Source organism: Alexandromys fortis, unplaced genomic scaffold, assembly GCF_014885135.2.
Source record: "Alexandromys fortis isolate MF-2015 unplaced genomic scaffold, M_Fortis_MF-2015_v1.1 scaffold_21, whole genome shotgun sequence".
NCBI classification, from domain to species: Eukaryota; Metazoa; Chordata; class Mammalia; order Rodentia; family Cricetidae; genus Alexandromys; species Alexandromys fortis.
In genome coordinates, this window is record NW_026067905.1 from 7,533,985 (window position 1) to 7,555,322 (window position 21,338).

Sequence of the window (21,338 nt, forward strand, 5' to 3'; positions counted from 1 at the left end):
TTCTGTTTCATAAATAATAAAGTTTCCCAGGCTCATGTGGCGTGGGGCATACTTCAGTTCCTCAAGGACTGCTTTATTGAACAGTGGAGCCGAGCCAAGGACGTACTTTGATCTCTTGGTAAGCGGGCAGCTGTGAACAGGAAAATTGAGAAATACAGAGAAAGATCAGGCAAGGTGTTAGGAGGGCTCGCTCTCAAGGCCATCTCCAGATATGAGATCTGCCTAGGGCATCAGGTCCTCTCTGGACTGCTGATTGCCAGGGGATCACCTGGGGCTTCGCTCCAAGAAGCTCTAACCCCAATCCTTCAGCAGGCAAAAGCCAGCGCAGAGGCATTTTGTCACTACACGGCAGTCACTGCTGTGGACGTGGCATCACCTCCTCATTTTTCTGGTCCCGATCTTACCAATGAGCTAAAGGTTAAGTGTGAAAGGCTAGTGGATAAAAGCCTTCTCACCAAACTATGAAGTGATCTGCTACACCTTGTAGGGCCGCCCCTTCTTAAGGACCTCAGAAGTAAAGAACGACTTGCAGTAACTTCCTATAAGGGAAGACCCTCACGTGGCGGCTTACTGACATCATTCAAACAATCATTTGCTGCCATGAGCAAGGATTTGCTATTTTAAGCACATATCTATTTTAATTTGCTATTTTAAGATCTGGCGGGGGAAGGGGAAAGCTGGGGAGAACATAAAACTGGGAGCATGGCTGGGGGAGCATAAAACCATCCATGATCCTAAAGAGTTTGCAGGTCACTTGGGTGGCAGAGCACACAAGAAGATCTAACAAAAGCCTTTGTACTGGTGCTTACTTTTCTTTAATCCCAGGATTTTGGAGACAGTGTGAGGCCAGCCTGGTTTATGAGAAAATTCCAGGGCAGCCATGGCTGAATAATGAGACCCTATCTCTAAACAGTGAAAATCCAAGGAAGTGTCTGCTCTAGCTCTTTCCACACCTAAACCACATGTTAATGCAGTAGCTAGATTAGCGATAGAGGCTCAGAGTAATTGTGCCCTTCCAATGGCTAAGGTGGGTTCTGAGTTAAGGTACTACAGGCATGGACCAAAGATGGTTGCTTACAGATACTATAAGCTGTTCTCACATGGCCTTTTTCTTTATATTTTTGATGAAATATGGGCCACTCATTGATGAAAACAGCCTGGGAACTCACCGCACCCTGTGTGATAGAATACACCCCGCAGCAGGGCTCACAAACGTGAGTCCTACTACAAGCTCTCTCTCTTCTTCCCACCCTTAACCTTTTTGGTACTGGCTTCTATTTTAAAGGCTCTACACAGTTCTATTCTGATTCTGTATCTAGATGCAAAAGGGGGCTGGAGAGATTTGGGGAACCGGGGTTAATCTTTCAAAAGGTAACGTGGAGACAGGTGTGGTATTTCATGCCTGTAATCCTAGCACTCAGAAGCTGAGGCAGGAGGATCTCTGTGAATTAAGAAGCCAGCCTGGACTGCTGCACAGTGAGCTCCAGTCTGGAATACACAGTGAGACTTTGTTTCAAAAAGAAAGGGGGGAGGGAGGGAAGGAGAGAGAAACATAGCGGTATCAACAAACAGCGTGAACATGCTGGGTTCAGGCTCAGGGATCTGCCTGCTCCTGGTTGATGTGCACGTGGCCTCTCACTCCGTCTCCATTTCTACTTCCAGTGATTGTTATGTGTGGCACGCCAGAAAGCTTCTATAGCGTGAAGTCTGACATCAAAGTGGCCGAAGACACTGTTGTTATCCTGGTAGACCTGTTCAGGTTGGTATAATGACGATCCGGGGAAAATCTCCTCCCCTAAGATAGGGTAGCACACCAATGGCCACAGCACATCCTCCTCTCTGCTGTGATAGGCAGCTTCTACGATGATGACATCTGAACTAAAGCCTCGTTCCTTTCTCAGAACACCTCATGTTTACTTGATCATCCGTGATCTTAAGCAAAAATGTATTCATGGACACCTGCCTTACATCTGCAGCCCTAGGCCGCTCATCTGTGAGGTCCACTCAGTACCCAGAATCCCGATTCCCAGGCTGATCGGAAGATCTTTGCTCAGTAAACAATCCAACAACCAGACACTCAACAATGGTTTCCCTGAGGATGTAGACTTCACTGCTTTGCTCTAGTTGCTAATGGTCTTCAGCCTCAGGTTCTTTTTCAGCAGCCATCTTTGGAAAGACTGAAGTTGCAGTCAGCTGGATCTGATTTATACAATCTTTCTCTGTCCTTCATGGCAGTTACTCAGGGCCGGCCCTTTTCTCTGATATGGAGCAGAGAAAAGCATCAGTGTGTGTGTGTGTGTGTGTGTGTGTGTGTGTGTGTGTGTGAGAGAGAGAGAGAGAGAGAGAGAGAGAGAGAGAGAGAGAGAGAGAGAGAGAGAGAGAGCCACTATATACCAAAGCAATTCTTAAGTTACTCTCAGGGGAGGAGCCACTGGTGCGCTGTGCCCCTTGTCCCGTAAGCACATCACACGGCTCCCGTATCTACCCAGATAATTAATCATTACCTGCGTGCCCTCCTCTCTGAGAGCCACATTCCACTGTGGCTCCCCCGTGCTTGCCGAGTTATCACTCGCTACTGAACATACTTTTCCCAGCGTGAGAGGGAAGGGAGTACTGGAAGTGCGGGCCTGATTGACAGTTAAATGTTCATGGAAATGGACAGCCCATCTAGCATTCTAGCTGCGGACAGGCAGGGACGAGAGGGATGCTATCAGCCGTGTGCTCCCACCCTCCTGCTGATTCCAACAGCTGCTTTGCTCTGGGGAGGGAGTCATCAGTGTGGCCGGTTTGGGATGATCTCGTTTTCCACCAACCATACTGGCTTTCCTCGTGACGCCGGTCCAAGGGACGGATGGCTAAGTTTAAAGAACAATGTGAGATTCAAAACTAATCCTAACACTCTCAACGTCTAACCCTGACGTGGGATTCTGTTGGGTGTTTGTTAGCATTTGGGGATTAAGTCGCACAGTGGAGTGACCCTGAGGATGTTTGTGTTTAGGATAAGATAGCAATGTTAGCAGAGCACTGATGCGGTTGTCAGCAGAGCACAGACTGAGCATCAAATGAGGTCATCCTAATTACAGCAGCTCAGCTCTCACCCTGTATACTAAAGCACCCGCATGGTCAGGGAGCACAGAAACCCTAGGGTTTTCAGAGCAGTCTCAGACTGCAGCATGCTGAGCATTGTCTCTGAGTTGGTAATAGGTGTTCTATGTGCCGATCAGTCCCATCTCCAGATGCTTACAGCCACAGCAAAAGAGATCTATCCCCAACAAATTAGACAGCATGAGCTGACAGCTGGGACTGTCCTCGGACCTCCACAGGGGTGCCAAAAAGGTGTCAGCATTCACACACTCGAATACACACACACACAAACACACACAAACACACACACAGGAGTATTATGTGTATACACACACACTGTACACACCTCCCCCATCCCCAACACACGCACGTACCCAGAGGCTTGCCTAGCATGTCTAGCAGTTGTGTGTCATGACCTGCCATCTTCCAATCAGTCCTGAGGAAATGGTAGCCTTCTGTGTTACTCTGCATTGTGGGGAGTAATCCCATACGCCGCGCACCGCGCCCCCGTGTCTGCGCTCTGTGCGCTGGCACCCAGTTACCGAGCTTTGGGCAAGAGGCTGGAGGTTGAGAACTCAGACGCAGAGACAGACTGACACATGCAGCTCCAAAATGCTGGCTCAGAAAGCCCATCTTTATTAACACACCATGTAGACTTAAATACACTGCAGTTAATGGTCAACAGGTGATCCTCTGATCCTCTAACTAGGCACAGCTTCTAGTAACTTATATTAGAAGGTTCTAGGAGGGAAAAGCAACTGAAGGCCAGGACTCATTAATCCCAACACCCATATCCCATGTGGTGTATCCCATCCTTTCCAACTTGTTTTGCACACTTAAACAAAAGAACATTTTCCAGCAAAGATCAAGGGAGTTAGGCCTCCTCAAGAGCAAATGCAAACATTCCCCCAATGTGTTTGTATGCTGGGCTCCTTTCCACCCTCAGTTAATAACGAGAGCGGCCTCAGTTCTGCTGTTGACTTTAGCAGGTGGAGAAGGGAATTAGAACTGGGCAAAGTGGAAAACTAACGGGGGAAGTGGAAAGATTTCCTGATGGCTCAACTTAAACAGCAACAACTGCAATTTTCAAAGCTTACACTGTAGTTTGCCTGGGTGGTAACGTGTCCATCTGTATTGGGATGCTAATTTGACGAGGACCCTGTGTTTTTACTGTAGTAACCATTACTTTGAGAATGACACCGTGGCTCCTGAGTATATGGACAATGTCCTTGTGCTGACACTGCCTCCTCAGAACTCCCCCTCAAACACCTCTTTGGCCAGACAGTTCTCACAGGTGAGTTAGTTGTGTGTGTATGTTTATGTAAGCATTCCTTAAAGACGACACAGGGTAAGGTAGTTAAGTTAATCTGTCATTTGAGCCCAGATTCTTATAGTTGCAAGTAATTTTTTGTATGTATGTATATGTGTCTATGTCTTCATTGTGCAGGTGTGTGTATGTGCACATGCATGAGGAAACCAAGGTGAATATTGTCTTCCTCTATCGATCGCCACTTTCTTTTATTTTTTATTTGTGTGTATGTGAGGGGGGTGCCAAGTGGGTGAGAGTCTTGCCGAGGTCAGAAGAAGGCGTCAGATCCCTTGGAGCTGGAGTTATAGGCAGGTGTGAGCTGCTGGGGTATTGAGAAATGAACTTAGGTTCTCTGTAAGAACAGCAAGTGCTCTTAACCACTAGACCTATAGCTACTGATGCAGCTGAACAAGTTGACCGAAGAGCTCCAGGAATTCACCTGATCTGACCCCTGCACTGGTCCCAAAGCCCACTCACCAAGTGCTGGGATTCAGGAGTGTACCATGACACCTAGCCCAGCCTCCAAGTGCTGGAATTCAGGAGTGTACCATGACACCTAGCCAAGCCTCCAAGTGCTGGGATTCAGGAGTGTACCATGACACCTAGCCCACCCACCCAGTGCTGGGATTCAGGAGTGTACCATGACACCTAGCCCACCCACCCAGTGCTGGGATTCAGGAGTGTACCATGACACCTAGCCCTTACATGGATGCTGCAGATCTGAACTCAGGAGCTCATGTTCGTTAAGCCTGCATCATCTCCTCGGGCCCTGCAAGCACTTTTGCTAATTCCGCTTGGCTCTGTAGATGCCACGGACTCCTGCTGTGTACAGAGCTTTTGCAAGTACAGCATCCTACCAAACTTCATCCTGCAGGTCACTGTGTGAGACTCTAGACCGTGAGAGCAGCAGACATTTCCACAGCATCGGAGAGCAAGTCCCCATATGGGAACACAGGAAGAGGAAGCCTTGATACTGAGAGTCAGTCTCACACTTAGGAGAGGTAGAAATTAAACAGCATAAAGTAGCTAAAGAGGTACCAGAAAGTTCTCTCTATCCTAAAGCAATGCTCTCCTATTGCTGGTACCCAAATTCTTTGTTCTGAAACAGGTGCTCGTAGGTGAAGACATGACAGTGGCGTCCATCGTCATGAAGTTGACCATTGTCCAGAGGTGTGCCAGGAGAATGCTAACGTACCCAATTGTTTCAGGGTCCTGTCTGGTGTGGCACTTGTCCCAGAAAAGGGCCTCCACTTCTTATTAAATCACAATCACCTTATTACATGGCAAAGCTCTGAAGACACAGTAGACTCTGCCAATCACTGCGCCCTAATGAGATGCAGCTGGCCATCTGCCGCCTTCTGCTCTCTGCTGAAAGAGGTTTATGGTAAAGGAAGAAGGGGCAATCCAAAGACGCCCAAACAGCTTTTCCATGATAAGTGAACACAGGTCCCTATGTGCTGTAAGGAGGTGTGAGCATCACCGCTTTACCTAGACTGTATGTTCCAAGCACACAGCTCACGGACCTGTCAAAATTAGAGGTTATAAGTCCCTTTAAGGCAAAGTCTTAACTGAGTTCTGTTTATCGCATGAAATGATGATTTTTGGGGACTGGCCACATAGCTCAGGGGTAAAAGACACCTGGCACCAAGCCTAATCAGATGAGTTTGATCCCAGGGTCCCACACGGTAGAAGGAGAGACCTGAGTCCCAGAAGTTATCCTTTGACCACTACCTGCAGTTCCCCCAATCAATCAATCAATCAATATATAAATAGATAAATTGATGAAATGATGATGCAGCAGAAGAAACAGGGGCTTATCTTTCCTATTAATATTTCTGCAAAGTGTACTTCCAGGGGCATTGAACTTGAATTAGCTCTTGGCTTTGGCAGAGGGAGGTCCCAAGTGTGTGAGAAAACAGAACCTATCTGGTTCAGGGGGCAAGAGCTTTCAATTCATAATCCTGCAACAGGCATAGTGTAGTGGATGAAGATGTGGCTATTTTTACTATTTTGTCAGGACATATGTGAGGGGACTGAAGTGACCCTAAGTTAAAACCATCTTCAAAGCACATTCCGTGGTATCAACCAATCAAATTTCCTCACATCCCACCCTGGATAGTGGGGGCAGGGCTTGTTTTCTGGGCTTCCAGTTTCTCTTTTACATTCTGGTGAAAACATCAGCTTAGAGCAAATTCTGTTTCTACATGCAATCTTATAAACACGAAAATGCTGGATGTTGATTTTCTTAGCTAAAGTGTGTATTCCTCCATCACCAGAAAGAAGTATAATGGCTTCTAGACCTTTCTCTAAAGGCAGGCTTCTTGTTTACTGATCCCATGAGAAAGCAACATTCTGACAACAGAGCCCTGACCCAAGGAGGTATTTCCAGTCCTCCTTAATATCACACTTCCGGGTCCCCGGATGCCATTTCATCTTTCCAGTTACTCGCTGATCCCAAGAACATTTTGCTCCAAACTCAAGACCAAAAACCCACTCCCCCCTTTTCCCATTAAAAGATTTTTTTTTCTTTCTTCTTCAGGGAAGAAATGACTTTTCTCTCGCTTACTTGGAGGGAACCTTGCTGTTTGGGCACATGCTGAAGATATTTCTTGAAAACAAAGAAAATATCACCACGACCAAATTTGCTCGTGCGTTCAGGAATCTCACTTTTCAAGGTACCCGGTCTCTTTAAGAGCAAACAGCATTAAAGTCAAAGAAATTCAGGCTTTGGGAGGGGGCAGTGGGAAACCCAGAGAGGCTTCAGCATTTGATGCTACAATTGCAAAAGACCCTGGAACTCAACTGGAGGAACTGTTTCCACAAACTGTGCAGACGTTGGGATGCATAACTAGACTGCAGTTTATGCGACAGACCTGGCTGTTGGCAGGGGCGCTGCAGAATGCACGCGCAGCTTGAGGACTGTATTCGCGAGCAGCCTTTCACAGAGCGTTGTTAGAACAGGGGTGTGTGGCCTGCGCCTGGATATTAGCAGGAAGAGACACTCTGGCAGATTATTTTTATTTTTTAAATTGGCATACAAGATATAACTGCGGCATTTCAAATGGAGTGTGTTTTACTACTCCACTCATCTCCTCTAGTCTCCCGGTCCCCTAAACCCACCACGTGACCTGTCTTCTCTTCTCCTTTCTTCTCAGGTTCATGTTTGTCGGTTTATTTTTACCTCCTGTGTCAAGCCTCTGTTTTCCAAACCCCCTCACGACAACACCACCAAAAGCAGCATGTGCCCCGCCCCACCCAACTGTGGGATTGACACCCCCATCCTTCACAATATCACCAAAGCTGTTGAAATAAGAAGCGGTGGGGCTGCGTCCCCAACACCCCGGCCGCTTGGCTAGCTTATGCCCGAAATAACAACACACAAACTGTGTTCATTTAAGAACTGCTTGGCCCATGAACTCTAGCCCTTACAGGCTAATTCTCGCACCTGGACTAGCCCATTTCTAATGATGTATGTAAGCACCCCAAGGTGCGCTTAACGGGAAGATTCTAGCCTAAGTCCATCATGGGTTGCAGCTGCCTGGGAGAGCAGAGCATGGCGGCTGTCCGGTCCCTCTGGAAGCAGCGCAGAGTCTGACCACACTTCCTCTTCCGCCCAGAATTCTATTCTGTTTACTCCTCCCATCTATGTTCTAAACTATCAGGGCCAGCCAAGCAGTTTCTTTTATTGCTCAGCCAATGAAATCAACAGATTGATATGACACTCCCCCATCACAAAGCAACATGTGCTCCCCTCCCCAGCTGCTGGATTGACACCCCCATCCTTCACGCTTCTCTTGAAGTTCCTCTTTCGTGTCTTGGGTCTCAGGCAGGAGTTATGAAGAGATTTCATTTTAAGAAATTATCTTGAAGCTGGATTGACAGCTCAGAGATTAAGAGGTCCTGAGTTCTATTCCCAGCAAACATACTGTGGCTCACAATCATCTTTAATGAGATCTGGTGCCCTCCTCTGGCATGCCGGCTTACACGCAGGCAGAACACTATACATAATGAAGAAGAGGAGAAGGAGGAAGAGGACAAGGAGGAGGAGGGAAGAAAGGAAAGAAGGAGGGAGGGAGGGAGGGAGGGAGGGAGGGAGGGAGGGAGGAAGTTATCTTAAAGTCTTGCCCGAGGAAACCTTTATCTGAAGAAAGTGAGCCTTCTGTCAGCTCCGGAAGGTAGCAGATGGTTAGCATCTGGCCTGAGAGCTGCGCCCGTGGCTGTGGGTTTCCACAGGGAGAGGAGGAGATGGTTTCTGCTTCCTCACAGAAGCAGGGAGAGTCGTGTATTGATCACCGGTGTGTCCTGAGTTCTGACAGGCACTTAGGGAGTCATAGCCGTGGTCACAGTCAAGTGTCCCAATGACCATTGTCACAGGCTCGAAGCCAGGAGACATCTCTTGTCCTAACTTGGTCGTTTATCACTCTGCAGCCCTGAGAAAGTGTCTCGCTGTCTCTGAGTCTCATGAAAATTACTTCTCGTCAATAAAATAGAAATGGCAGTTTTTATGCCATGTGTTCTGGAGAGAAGAACATGGCAAATGTGCACGATCCATTTAGCACAGGCCTGGTGTCTGGTAAACCTGAGATAAGTGTCAGGTTTAAATCTGAATATATTTTCTTGAGGCTGCCCATATAAGTGAGCATATTCATACGTGTGTGCCACAGGGTGCAGAGGCCAGAGGGTGACTTGGGGGAGTCAGGCCTCTCCTACTATGTAGGTTCTAGGGGATTGAACTCAGGTCTTCAGGAAGCTCCCTTCCCCCTGTACTGTCTTGGCAGCCCAGAGGCTAGCTGCTATGTTTGAAGATGCAAACATTCCCCACCTCCTAACCATACATTCTGTATGGTCAATCTACACTGCTATTATCTTGCAGTTAGGTAATTGAAATATAAACAACTTAAGTATCTTTTTCAGTTTTTTTTAAATAAATTTTAGTTATTTATTTTTATAGTTATTTATTTATAGACAGTGCTCTGCCTAAACGTATCCCTGCAGATCTCATTACAGATGGTTGTGAGCCACCATGTGGTTGCTGGGAATTGAACTCAGGACCTTTGGAAGAGCAGGCAAAGCTCTTAACCACTGAGCCATCTCTCCATCCCCTTTTTTTCAGTGTTTTAACCAAAGACTGATATTGAAGCAATTTTGTTCTTTGTACAATGTAGACTGTGCAGTGCCCCATACACTGTGTAACTGAGTGAGCTGCGTCCCTGGTCAATATGTGTCACGGACAATCGAGTGCTGTGTCAACCTGCCACATCCTAAATGAAATAAAGAGAATTCTCCTACTAAACAAACATCTTCCCTAAAAACACCCTTCACAAATCCCAGGGGCAAGAAGCGATTGAGGGCTGTCTGAAAAGAATATAATAGAGTGATTTGAATCCATTTTACCATCTCCATCAGGACCCTACTGTGTCAGGCCCGGAGCCAATGATGCTCTCCAACACACTCTCCTCTCTCTCCCTTAGGTTTTTCGGGACCTGTGACTCTGGACGACAGTGGAGACATTGACAACATTATGTGTCTTCTGTATGTGTCTTTGGATACCAGGAAAGTATGTCTGACTTCTTATTAGAACATGGGGGGGAGGGGGCGGGGATGAGACTGGGTGAAGGATAGTTAGCCTGGACCAGGGCCAAGCCTGAAGGAGGGACCCTGTTCAGGATCTACAGTTAGATCATCTCAGCTTTCTTGGTTCTCATTTTTGTACTTCACTTGGGGTATGGGTCCCTGAGCATGTTAGTTCATAGAATGTCTAATCAGCAGTCAACACACACACACACACACGCACACACGCACGCACACACACACACACACACACACACACACACACGCACACCAGACTAGGGAGAGAGCCGATGAACAGATAACAAGCTGATGGCAAGCTTTTTCTAAAGACTGGAAATTTACAAACCACGGATTCCGAAGAGCCCGCTCTCCCCATCAGCACTTTCAGGAAGCTTGTGAACTGTCCAGTCCCTCAGGCAAACATAAAATACTCTGACACTACACTTCCGCTCACATCACACACTGGTTTTCCTCACTTTCGTGTTAAGGCCTGTACTGGCTAGTTTTGTCTCCACTTGACACAAGCTCCAGTTGTCTGAAAGGAGGGTACCCCGGTTAAGAGAATGCCCCCAACAGATTGGGTTGTAAGATAGCCTGTAGACTATTTTCTTAATTAGTGATTGATGTGGGAAGGCTCGGACTATTGTGGATGGTACCACCCCTGGGCATTTTGGTGCTGGGTTCTATAAGAAGACAGGTTGAGCAATCAATGGGGAGCAAGCCAGTAAGCAGCACCCTCCATGGCCTCTGCATCAGCTCCTGCCTCCAGGTTCCTGCCTGGTTTGAGTTTCTCCCCTCACTTCCTTTAATGATGAATGGAGACGATGAAGTACAGCCAAAGAAACCCTTTCCTCCCCAAGTTGTTTTGGTCATGGTGTTTCATAACAGCAATGGAAACCCAGACTAGGACAGAGCCTCTAAAAAGGAGCAGGGCACCATATCTCCACACAGAGCTTCCCATCTAGAACGAAGTTCATGGCTGATCAGCACCGGACCTAAAACTGGAAGTACTGCGCTTAGACCTTCCAAAGGCGAGGCATAGAAACCATGGAAGCCTCTGTTCCAGTCAAGAGGTGGCCACTGAACACCATTTTCCCTGCAAGAGGTCAGGTCCTGACAAAACTGGAACTCCAGAAGAAAATAGTGTTCATTTGTAAAATGTTCCAGAGTGGACATTATGACACACTTAAGTCATACGTGAGCATATGTGTTGACACTGGTTTTGAGAGACACCGACCATGACAAGTGTGAAAATCACAGAAAAGATGTTCATCCCGAGACAGGGACACAGGAACTTTGTGGCAGTGTTTCACAGAATCCACAGTTTTTGTTACTATATTGGACCTTGAAGGAAATACTATATTTGAAGCCAATAAGATGGCTCAGTGGGTAAGGGTGCTTGACTGTAAACAGGACAACCTGTGTTTGATCCCTGGGACCCACATGGTAGAAGGAGAGATCAGGAGAGATCCGACTCCTGAAAATTGTCCCCTGACCTCCACATGCATGATACACATACCCACCTCCCAAATAAAGAAATGCAAAAAGGAACATGTAGTGGGCATCCATGCCATGGGGAAGCCGCTTAGTCAGATCCCCTAAAGGCTTCCGTACACAGACCCACATCCTTACACTACTGAATGACGTCCTTCCTTGCTGCCCATGGAAGAGAGGCAAAGACATGTGTGAGATCTTTCCTCGCCCACGTCTCTGCTCTTCACATGAGAAGCCTCCCCTACACGGCTCTCCCAAAGCAAATTTGGCCAAACATTTTAGCAATTGACTGCCACCAATCACATGATACAGTGTGTCTATTTGGGGAAACCTAGAGATGAGCTCACAACATAGGAGGGAGCTAGCAAGACGCTAGTCCACATCCAGAGAAGGTGTCAGCAGAGGGTCAGAATGCCATAGCCTAGTGTACAGGTAAACTTTGACCTTCCATAGCTGCAGTTATAAGTTCGGTTCTCCAGAGTAAAGTCCTTTAGATGTAAGTTTTCTATGGGGAATATTTTCAGGAAATGATATTAACTGTAGACAGGCGGCCATGTTTCAAACATATTTTACACAGCATTATCGATATCTACAACAAAGAAAATCATGGCTACGCTGTAGCAATGTTTCCATTAGCAGATGACGTCAAATGAAGACTTTAATCATAGAAACCTAATTAATAACTGACAGTGATGACTCACATTTGTAATACCAGAATTAGAGAGGCTGAGGCAGGAGGATTACGAGTTCAAGGTCAGACTTGGCTACAATATCAAGATCCTGCCCTGCCATAGCCACATGCACATATAGTCTCATCTCAATTGTTAAAACACGTTGTCATGTTTTCCTTTTCTTCTTCTTTCTTTAATACAGTATGAGATTCTTATGAAGTATGACACCCATGAGAACAAAACTATCCCAGTGGCTACGAACCCCAACTTCATCTGGAAGGACCACAGGCTCCCTAATGATGTTCCCGGGCTGGGTAAGACATTCTTAATGAGGTTTTTTCCCCCCGGCATTGTATCCATGTAATCTGTATGAAGTGGCTTGTTTTCCTTTTCTTCTCATCTCACATAGACTTTCTGGGCTTGTAAATGTGGGTTTTACAAACCCAGTGAGTTACATTAATAGAGCCACATTCTAATTTAGCTAACCCTGTTCTGAAGATGGATCCCACATAAGCAAATCCCCTAGAAAACAGGGACATAAAATGGGCAAACTATAAATACCCATAGAAATACTTGCTTTACTCTGCTTGCATTTTAATGCAGCAGACTCAAGGAACATTCTCTACATTTTAATAAGGACTATTTGCTATATCAGGTTGAGAGTTGTTCATGGCCCCGAAAGCCTCCTCCATTCCTTCACAGGACATACATTTGGTGACAATGGTGGTGACACACAGGAGATGAGGTTCTACAAACCTTAACAAGGCTTGGCCTTCGTGTGAGCAAGACACAGTGAGAACACACACTATTAGCCCTATTCAGCCGGGAAGTCAGGGGCCTCCATGGACCATAAGATGCAGAGTACATTCTGTGACTAGCTTGGTCAGCACTTAATGTAACAATCAGTAATTCTGTATTACTACTAACCTAACGTCTTAAGTTTAAGACGAAGATCTTAAATTCAGACACACAGTTATACTCACAGATGTGAAAATGCCATTAATGGTCCTAGAAATTTGCAATGTATTCTTAAATTAAACATCACACGACCGAGTGAAATTTGTTTGCAAGAATTTGAAGTGATAGGAAGCTAGTAACATCAAAGAATAAAAAAAAGTGAGTATTTAACAAGGCCCTAACTTGTAGGAATAAAAGTGAAGTGAAATCCGTAAATTCTCAATGTTAGTTTCCATTGAGTAATAAAAGCCTGAAAGAATTTTATCCTTTTTACATATTTCTGAATTTTCAATTCTTTTTCACAATGTTTGTATTCATTTATCACATTTTAAAGTATTAAAAACTGAGTTACAGAGCCAGGCGGTGGTAGTGCACCCCTTTAATCCCAGTACTTGAGAGGCAGAGGCAGGCGGATCTCTGTGAGTTCAAGGCTAGCCTGGTCTACAGACTTAGTTCCAGAATAACTGGGCCTACACAAAGAAACCCTGTCTAGAAAAACAACAGCAGCAAAAACAAACAAACAAGCAAAAAAACTGAAAAAAATTTCTATTCTGACTGTGTTCTGTGCCAGGAATTAGAAGTTTGATCCGCTTCTAAGAGAGCATCCGTGGTCCGACGGGCTTGCTTGTATTCAAACTACAGCTGTTTCTAAATGCCTTTTGGTCTGGAACTCCTACAAAGTAGAAATGACTGACTTAAAACCTTAAGGAAGGTGTGAGAGGGCAGCGTATCCTACCGAACAAAAGATGACCCAGAGACAAGTGCAGGTCTACTGTCATGTGACTTAGACATGATCTTGCCATCTTTCATTCACTGAGAAGCCGGCAGACTAGAGTAACCATAGTAGCCACTAGAGGGCAGCAGAAGGCTTGCCTTAGAAGCAGCGTGAGCCCGGCTAACCCAGGAAGAGCCGTGAAAAACTGCATTTAGCCATGTGTGGCGGTGACTCACATCTGTAGTCACAGCAATTGAAATACTGAGGCGGGAAGGCCGCCATGAGCTTGAGGCAATCTTGGGCTACAAAGCGAGTTCTAGGCCAACCTGGACTACAGAATGTGACTCCGCCTCAACAACAGTGAGCCTATCTGGTTTAGATAGTACGCTTAAGTATCTAACTATGGTGAGTATGTCTAGCACAGTGAGGTGCTCATTTTCTGCAGATAGGGACTGAAATGACCCGAATCCCTCGAACTCACGCTCTGGTTCCACGCTGCGGGCATTGTGTTTCTTCGGCGGATTTTTTGTTTGGGGGAGGGGGGAGGGGTGTGTTGCAGCAGGACTGGGGTGGCAGTGGGCGTGGCGGAAGTGCCCATCACAGTCCTGGACAGAATCCGTCCAAATAAACACAGCCACGGAGGCTGGAGCCCTAAGGTGGGAGCGAAGAGGAGAAAGGTCCCTTGGAACGCAAGCTGATACGCAAAGAGGGGCACAGGCCTGCACTCGCCGAACAGTGCCCCCGGTTTTTGCCATGTGCTAGATCTCTGCCTGGGGATGAGGAGGGAGAGAGGAGAGAGAGGGGAGAGAAAACTTATTAGAAGGACCTAGCATGACGTAAGTTTATGGTAGAGGAATTTCTTAACACGTTTTAATATTTGGGGGTACCTTTTTCTTGTCTCAGTATAAGTAGGAGGAGGGACAAACTTTTATTCAGACTTTTCAGCCATTACAATAATTTACTCCAGATGGGTGCAGTCGAACTGGTAGACACCGGCTGCTGCTGCCTGCAAGGATGTTATATATTCAGGTGCCACGTTCGAGACTCATGCCGGGTGGGGTGCCTGCCACTTTGATGGGAAATCTGTTATCTCTTTTCCCGGAGTAACTTCATTCATTATTTAGAAGTGATCTCCTGCCTTTTTAAAGAAACTCTCCCTAAGTGCATTCTCTCTCTCTCTCTCTCTCTCTCTCTCTCTCTCTCTCTCTCTCTCAGAAAAATCATGTCTTCTTTACCATATACCATTATCTTCCAGCTTCTTACACATTTAGTCTCTCACCTTGAGTCCTGACACTGAGCCCACTAACTTCCTGTCTAGCAGGGAACTCCCTGGCACATGGGAGCCAGGACAACCCTATGAGGGTTTACTGCTGTGGCCTTCTCACTTTGAACCTGTGCCCTTGCGTCCTCAAATGTCCTTCCAGGATCCTTGGGATAGATTCCCATTTTCCTGGATTCCACTTAGTCTTCTGAGAATCTATGAACTTACGATATCTCAACACACACACACACACTAACAAATAAAATCTCGTTGTTGTCTTCCCTCAATAATCTAGAAGGCTTGGAAATGACTAGCAAACAGCACTGTAGTTTCTTAGGCTGCGAGCCCTGCATTTGAGAATACCCTTCACTTTCTTCCTGCGAGAATCTCCTTAGTCACACAGGTCTGGAGAACGGCAGATAGGCTTAGAGCCCTCCAAATTATGTGTGTTGAATACCACTTAATGTTCTTATAACAGTGGTGTTTTGGGTCAGAAATAAAGCGTTACATATCTGTGTCTGTTGTTGTGTGGCTATAACCCTGTGATCCCCACACACCGAGAAAAACAAGCGATGCTAAAAGGAATCCTTTTTCTGTTTGTTTGTTTGGTTGGTTGGTTGGTTGTTTGGTTGGTTGGTTGGGTTTTATTGTTTTTTGGTTTTTTGGATTTTTTAAGACAGGGTTTCTCTGTGTAGTCCATATGGGCCTTGAACTCTGCCGACAGAGTGCTGGGATTAAAGGTGCATGCCATCACTACCCAAGTAGTTAGCATTTTTCCCTGGGCACATACGACAGCTTTCTTCAGAGCTTGGGGATGCTGGATGCCTATCACCAATGAAGAGATTTTAAAAAGATCAGGATTCTTCAGCAAGGCTCTTGCTTCTCCTGTTCTCAAGTTATGTTACAGCAGGAGAAGCTTGGGGCGCATTCACACTCATCCATGGTCCCACTAATGTGCTGCTCCTGCCTCCCTTGCCACAGGCCCGCAGATCCTGATGATCGCTGTCTTCACGCTCGCGGGGATTGTGGTTCTGCTGCTGCTGATTGCTCTCCTGGTGCTGAGGTACCTACCGCCTTCCCACAGGCTTTCCCTCCTGGTGGGGAGGAGATGGGGCACAGGTCTGGTGTATGCTGGCAATGCTGGATGCAACAGACAGACCTGGGATCTTGACGGCATTCTGTATCTAAAGCGGTGTCAAAGGCAGAAGCCGATATGGGTAGGTTAGAATCCCAAGTAAAGGGATCTGCCTGTCTGAGGCCTTGTGTGTGCTTGGGAAGATTATGAAAAAGCCGTGTATCTAGATGGTCACAATAAATAATCAGTGTATAACTAGCTTGCTTTAGAGTTCTATTGGTGTGTTGTAAGGAATCACAGAATCCTTGTATGGTATAGTGTGGAGGCGAGAAGAAGCTGAGAAACCATCCATGCCACCAGGTGTGGTGGTTCAAGCCTGTAATTCTAGGCTGAGTACAAAAAAAAAAAAAAAAAAAAAAAAAAAAGAGTAAGTTTGAGACCAACTTGCACTACGTAGTAAGAATTTGAAAATTTGAAATTAATACCCCAGCAGTGCTGAAGCAGGCATGGGCAGCCCGCATATGGTGGTGGTTCTGTTGAACTTGTCCATATTGGGTTTCATGGTCTAAGTTGATGAGGATGACTGACCAGGTCTCTTCCTCAATAGGACACCAGATCTCATTACAGATGGTTGTGAGCCACGATGTGGTTGCTGGGAATTGAACTCAGGACCTCTGGAAGAAGCACTCTATGGTGTACACATGTATATATGAAACACACCAATATACACACACACACAAATCCACATATACATATACCAATCTACACGCACACTCAGTTACACAAACACCAATCCACATAGACACATACACACGCATACATCAATCCACCATGCCAATCCACAGACACACACACACACACAGACACCAATACACAGACACTCGACGCTGTGGTCACGCTGTGGTCCACAGGAATCATGAAGTGAGATTTCAGCTGATAGAGCAGAAGGCTGGCTGGATGATAGGGGTGCATGCCTTTAATCCCAGCACTCAGGAGGCAGAGGCAGGCAGATCTCTGTGAGTTCGAGGCCAGCCTGGTCTACAGGATTTAGTTCCAGGACAGGTTCCAAAGCTACAGAGAAACCCTGTCTTGAGGGGAAAAAGAAGAGCAGAACGAATGTGTTCTGATAGAGGCAAACCTAGTGTGCCAAGTGCTGGGCCTATCACTTTTTGCATATCGACTGTTTCTCTTGTAAAGTTGTAAACACTTTCCTTTGGTGCAAGATTCAGCAGAGAATGGATTATTGGGCATAACTCTTTCCCGTGTACTGGTATATTGGGTCATTCTTCCCCAACTCTGTGGGACACTAGTGGGAAATTTAGTCACACAGGCAATAACCTTGGTTCCCACAGTCTAATCTCTGCTTTGTTCCTGAGATACATTAGAAGCCAGCTCTCTGCAGCTGTCTTCCATTTGGTAGGACATGTGTTCAGGAAATGAGTCTTTCATACAGATCACATTTGGGATCTTCAAAGATAAAGGGACGTCCAAGCTCAGAGAACGGCCTTTGTTTTGTGTGTGTATATGAACTGGAAACTTTACAGAACAAGAGAAGAAGATCAGGAGAAGAATAAAGAAACTGATGCAGAAAAGTACATAGTGGAATTCATTTCACCCTCAGATCTAAGTCCCGCACTTGCTGTAAGTCTTCTTCTGAGCCCTGAAGGGGACACTGAGGCTGGTACTCAGGGGTCCCCTATGTTAAAAGGTGGTGGCCCAGAGCCTTGCGATCTGGGTTTCTCTCCATCAGAATGCATTTGTTCTGGTGGGTCAGCCTCCTGATCTTTCCGCTGAAATCTCATTGCGTGATTCCTGCAGAGCGCAGCAACTCTCACATACGCACTAATACCCATACACACACACATGCTCACATGTTCTCGTTCTCACAAGCATGCACACGCACCCCACCCCCACAAATCCATAGACATACAACCATAACACACATGCTCACACACTAAACACATACGCATACACTGACACATACATCATCACATAGACACAGACACACACCAGTCCACATACACAGACACACGCCAATTCATACACATCTAATCATATACCAATCCATATAGACACACACAGAAAGAGAGATCAAAATTTATGTAAGACAATAAAAGAAAATGATACAATAATGAAACTGAGAAAACACAAACAACTCTATACCAACTCTTTGATGCCATAACATAGCCAGCAAATATCTGGAAATAGCCTCTCCACAAAAGTCAAAAATTAAGAAACAATGAGCCACCATTTTACAGACATCATCAATGGTTAAAATGCATAATGATATCAAGAATATTGGAAATGAGAGTTCTTGTGTTGGGAAATTGGCATACTACTTTGGAAAAGGATTTTGTTGTATCAGTGAAGTTAAAAGTGTGTTCCTCCACGGTAACCCAATACTACGGTATCATGTGTAGTGCCTGAAGAAAGGAATTAGAAAACTGTCTTTGTACCTTGGGATAATTGTTGAAATAGGACCTCATACAGCTCAAGCTGGTCTTGAAATTGTTATGTAGCCAAAGCTGGTCTTTAACTCCTCATCTTCCTGCCTCCTCCTCCCAAATGCTGGGGTCCAGGCATGATCCTCTTGGCATGACTTAAACTTCTTGTTTTAAGGGCACGGCATGAAAAGAACTGGGTTATTTAGGAGTTTTGTGGAATTAGAATCAATGGTGGTTTCAGATTTTACTTTTTTTTTTTTTTTTTTTTTTTTTTTTTTTTTTTTTTTGCCCCTCAAGGTTGTCAGGGTTTTGTTTGCTTCTGGGTTTGCTTTGATTGTCTTTCATCCTTTTCACCCTCAGTCCAGATCCTTTATTATACTAAATGATTGTCTTAGTGAAGAGCTTGGGAAAGGGAATTGAAGAAGAAAATAGCAAAGCCCACAGTAGCCCACTTAGCAGTTGCAAGAGCATGGAGCCACACTCAGTGTCTGCCAACCTGAGGACAGCAGGGTCAAGGTCCTAAGTTTCTCCTAGAGTCTGGGAGCCAAATGGAATGGATACAGTGGTGGTTTGAATGTAACAGCCCCCATAAACTTATAGGCAGTGGTACTGTTAGGAGGTGTGACTTTGTTGGAGTTGGCATGACGTTGTTGGAGGAAGTGTGTCCCTGTGGAGGCAGGCTCTGAGGTCTCATATATGCTCAAGCTACACCCACTGTCTCAGACCACTTCCTGTTGCCTTTTTGGATCAAGATGTAGAACTCTCAACTCCTTCTCCAGAACCATGCCTGCCTGCACACTGCCATGCCCCCACCATGATGATAATGAACTAACCTCTGAACTGGAAGCCACTCAATTAAATATTTTCCTTTATAAGAGCTGCTGTGGTCACGGTGTCTCTTCACAGCAATAGAAACCCTAAGACAGATACTTATAAATGCCTCCTGGTGGTTCTATTCATTTTACAGAAAATACAGAAGAGATAATGAACTTCGACAGAAAAAATGGTCCCACATTCCCTCTGAAAATATCTTTCCTCTGGAGACCAACGAGACCAGCCAGATCAGCCTGAAGGTAAGTTAGGTGTGATCTACCTGTTGATGAGGACTCCGTGATGATAGGACTTTGGTGGCGTGGTAGCAAATGTGCCACGCATGGACACTTTAGTTTATTCAGGAATCCAAGATTTAGATGTTTGCAATTTAAAGGAGGAAGGATGATTTTGGCTTGTGGTTTCAGGACTGCTTCTGGCTGTGATCGTAGTGGCTTGCTGGATGGCTTGCCCATGACTCGATGGGTCAGCAAAGAGAAAAGTCAGGACAGAGCCCTGCGATATTCCAATCTGTAAGGATTGCCCCACCTCTTTCTTCCCAGTGGCCCCCTACCCCCAGCTAAGTCCTACCTCTTAAAGGTTCTAGAACATCCCCCAGTAACATCACCAGCTGGGCATCAAGTCTTCAGACACATGAGCCTATAAGAGGAATTTCACTTCCAAACCCCAACAGTCTTCGCATCTGACCTGGAAGAGAAATAAATGCCAGTAGGCTCTTCTCACCCTGGGTACTCAACTCTTCACGCTAAGTAGCTGCCACATGTTTTGGTCATTGCTGAGGAGGCCTCTGCTGAGAGTTGTCTAGAAAAGCAAATGGTAGCCAGTGTGAACAATTCACCCACATTTACTGCAGGAAGGCCAGCTCCCCATATGGAGCCTCTGCTTCAGCTTTATTGGCATGGCTGTGTAGGTGTTGGCGGAAGTCACGTGTTCGTTCCCAGCTGCTCAGCCCCGAAATAATAACACAGGGACTGTATTAATTACAACACTGCTTGGCCAATCACTTAAGCATATTGCTAGCTAGCTCTTATATCTTTGGTTAACCCATTTCTATTCATCTCTGTATCACCTCGTGGCTGTGGTTTGCCCGCAAGGTTCCAGCACTTCGATCTGCAGTGGCGGCTACATGGTTTCTCTAGATTCTGCCTTCTTTCTCCCAGCATTCAGTTTAGTTTTCCCCATCTAGCTCTACTCTGTCTTATCACAGGCCAAGGTAGCGTCTTTATTCATTATTCATAAACAAATAAAAGCAATACATATACAGAAGGACTTCCCACATCAGTGTAGGGTCATAGATAGATAGATAGATAGATAGATAGATAGATAGATAACACTTAATAAGAATTTACATGCCAGGTACATTATCACTCTGCTTCATCTTCTCCTGAGCCTATCAGGTAACAGGACTGGAATTCCAGAAATGTGACTACAGTTTGAATCCAAATTAATTGAAGACTTGAAGATCTTACCTCTTGACACATGCCATAGAATTATCCATATTTTTAAGCTGAAGCACAGAAAGGAGTTTGTGAATTCTCTCAAGTAAGGTGAGAGCTGATAGACAGACATAAAATCATGTCACAGTTTGGAGCTTCTCTGCCAGCAATGTGGTCACATGATATCACCACACACAGAAAGCAGAGAAAGAGAACAGGAAGTGGCGCCAAGCCTTATGGGTATTCCACCTCCACATCCCGCATGCTGCGTTCTGGTGGCTTGAACCTACTCATAGCTGTACATGGGTTGCATGTTCCTTTGCCCCAGGCTTACTTCATGCTCCAGCAGCCCGCCTAAATTTGGCCGTCTTTATCATTCAACTAGCCATGTAGGTAAAAGGAAAATACTAAGGCTCCCTCCTCTCAGATGAATATAGCGTGTGTCAAGTTGACATAATACTGGCCAGCACAATTGATCCCTTATCAAACT

General features: G+C 45.7%; 1 protein-coding gene across 1 annotated transcript in view; it reads left to right on the forward strand.

Annotated features, from left to right (window-relative positions):
* Gucy2c (guanylate cyclase 2C) overlaps nt 1–21,338 on the forward strand; it is an 86,844-nt gene that overhangs the window by 32,306 nt on the left and 33,200 nt on the right. The window contains exons 6-12 of the mRNA XM_050135190.1: nt 1,663–1,759; nt 4,261–4,378; nt 6,933–7,068; nt 9,865–9,950; nt 12,332–12,443; nt 16,044–16,125; nt 19,549–19,654. Coding sequence (XP_049991147.1) covers nt 1,663–1,759; nt 4,261–4,378; nt 6,933–7,068; nt 9,865–9,950; nt 12,332–12,443; nt 16,044–16,125; nt 19,549–19,654 — 737 coding nt within the window. The remainder of the gene's footprint in view (nt 1–1,662; nt 1,760–4,260; nt 4,379–6,932; nt 7,069–9,864; nt 9,951–12,331; nt 12,444–16,043; nt 16,126–19,548; nt 19,655–21,338) is intronic.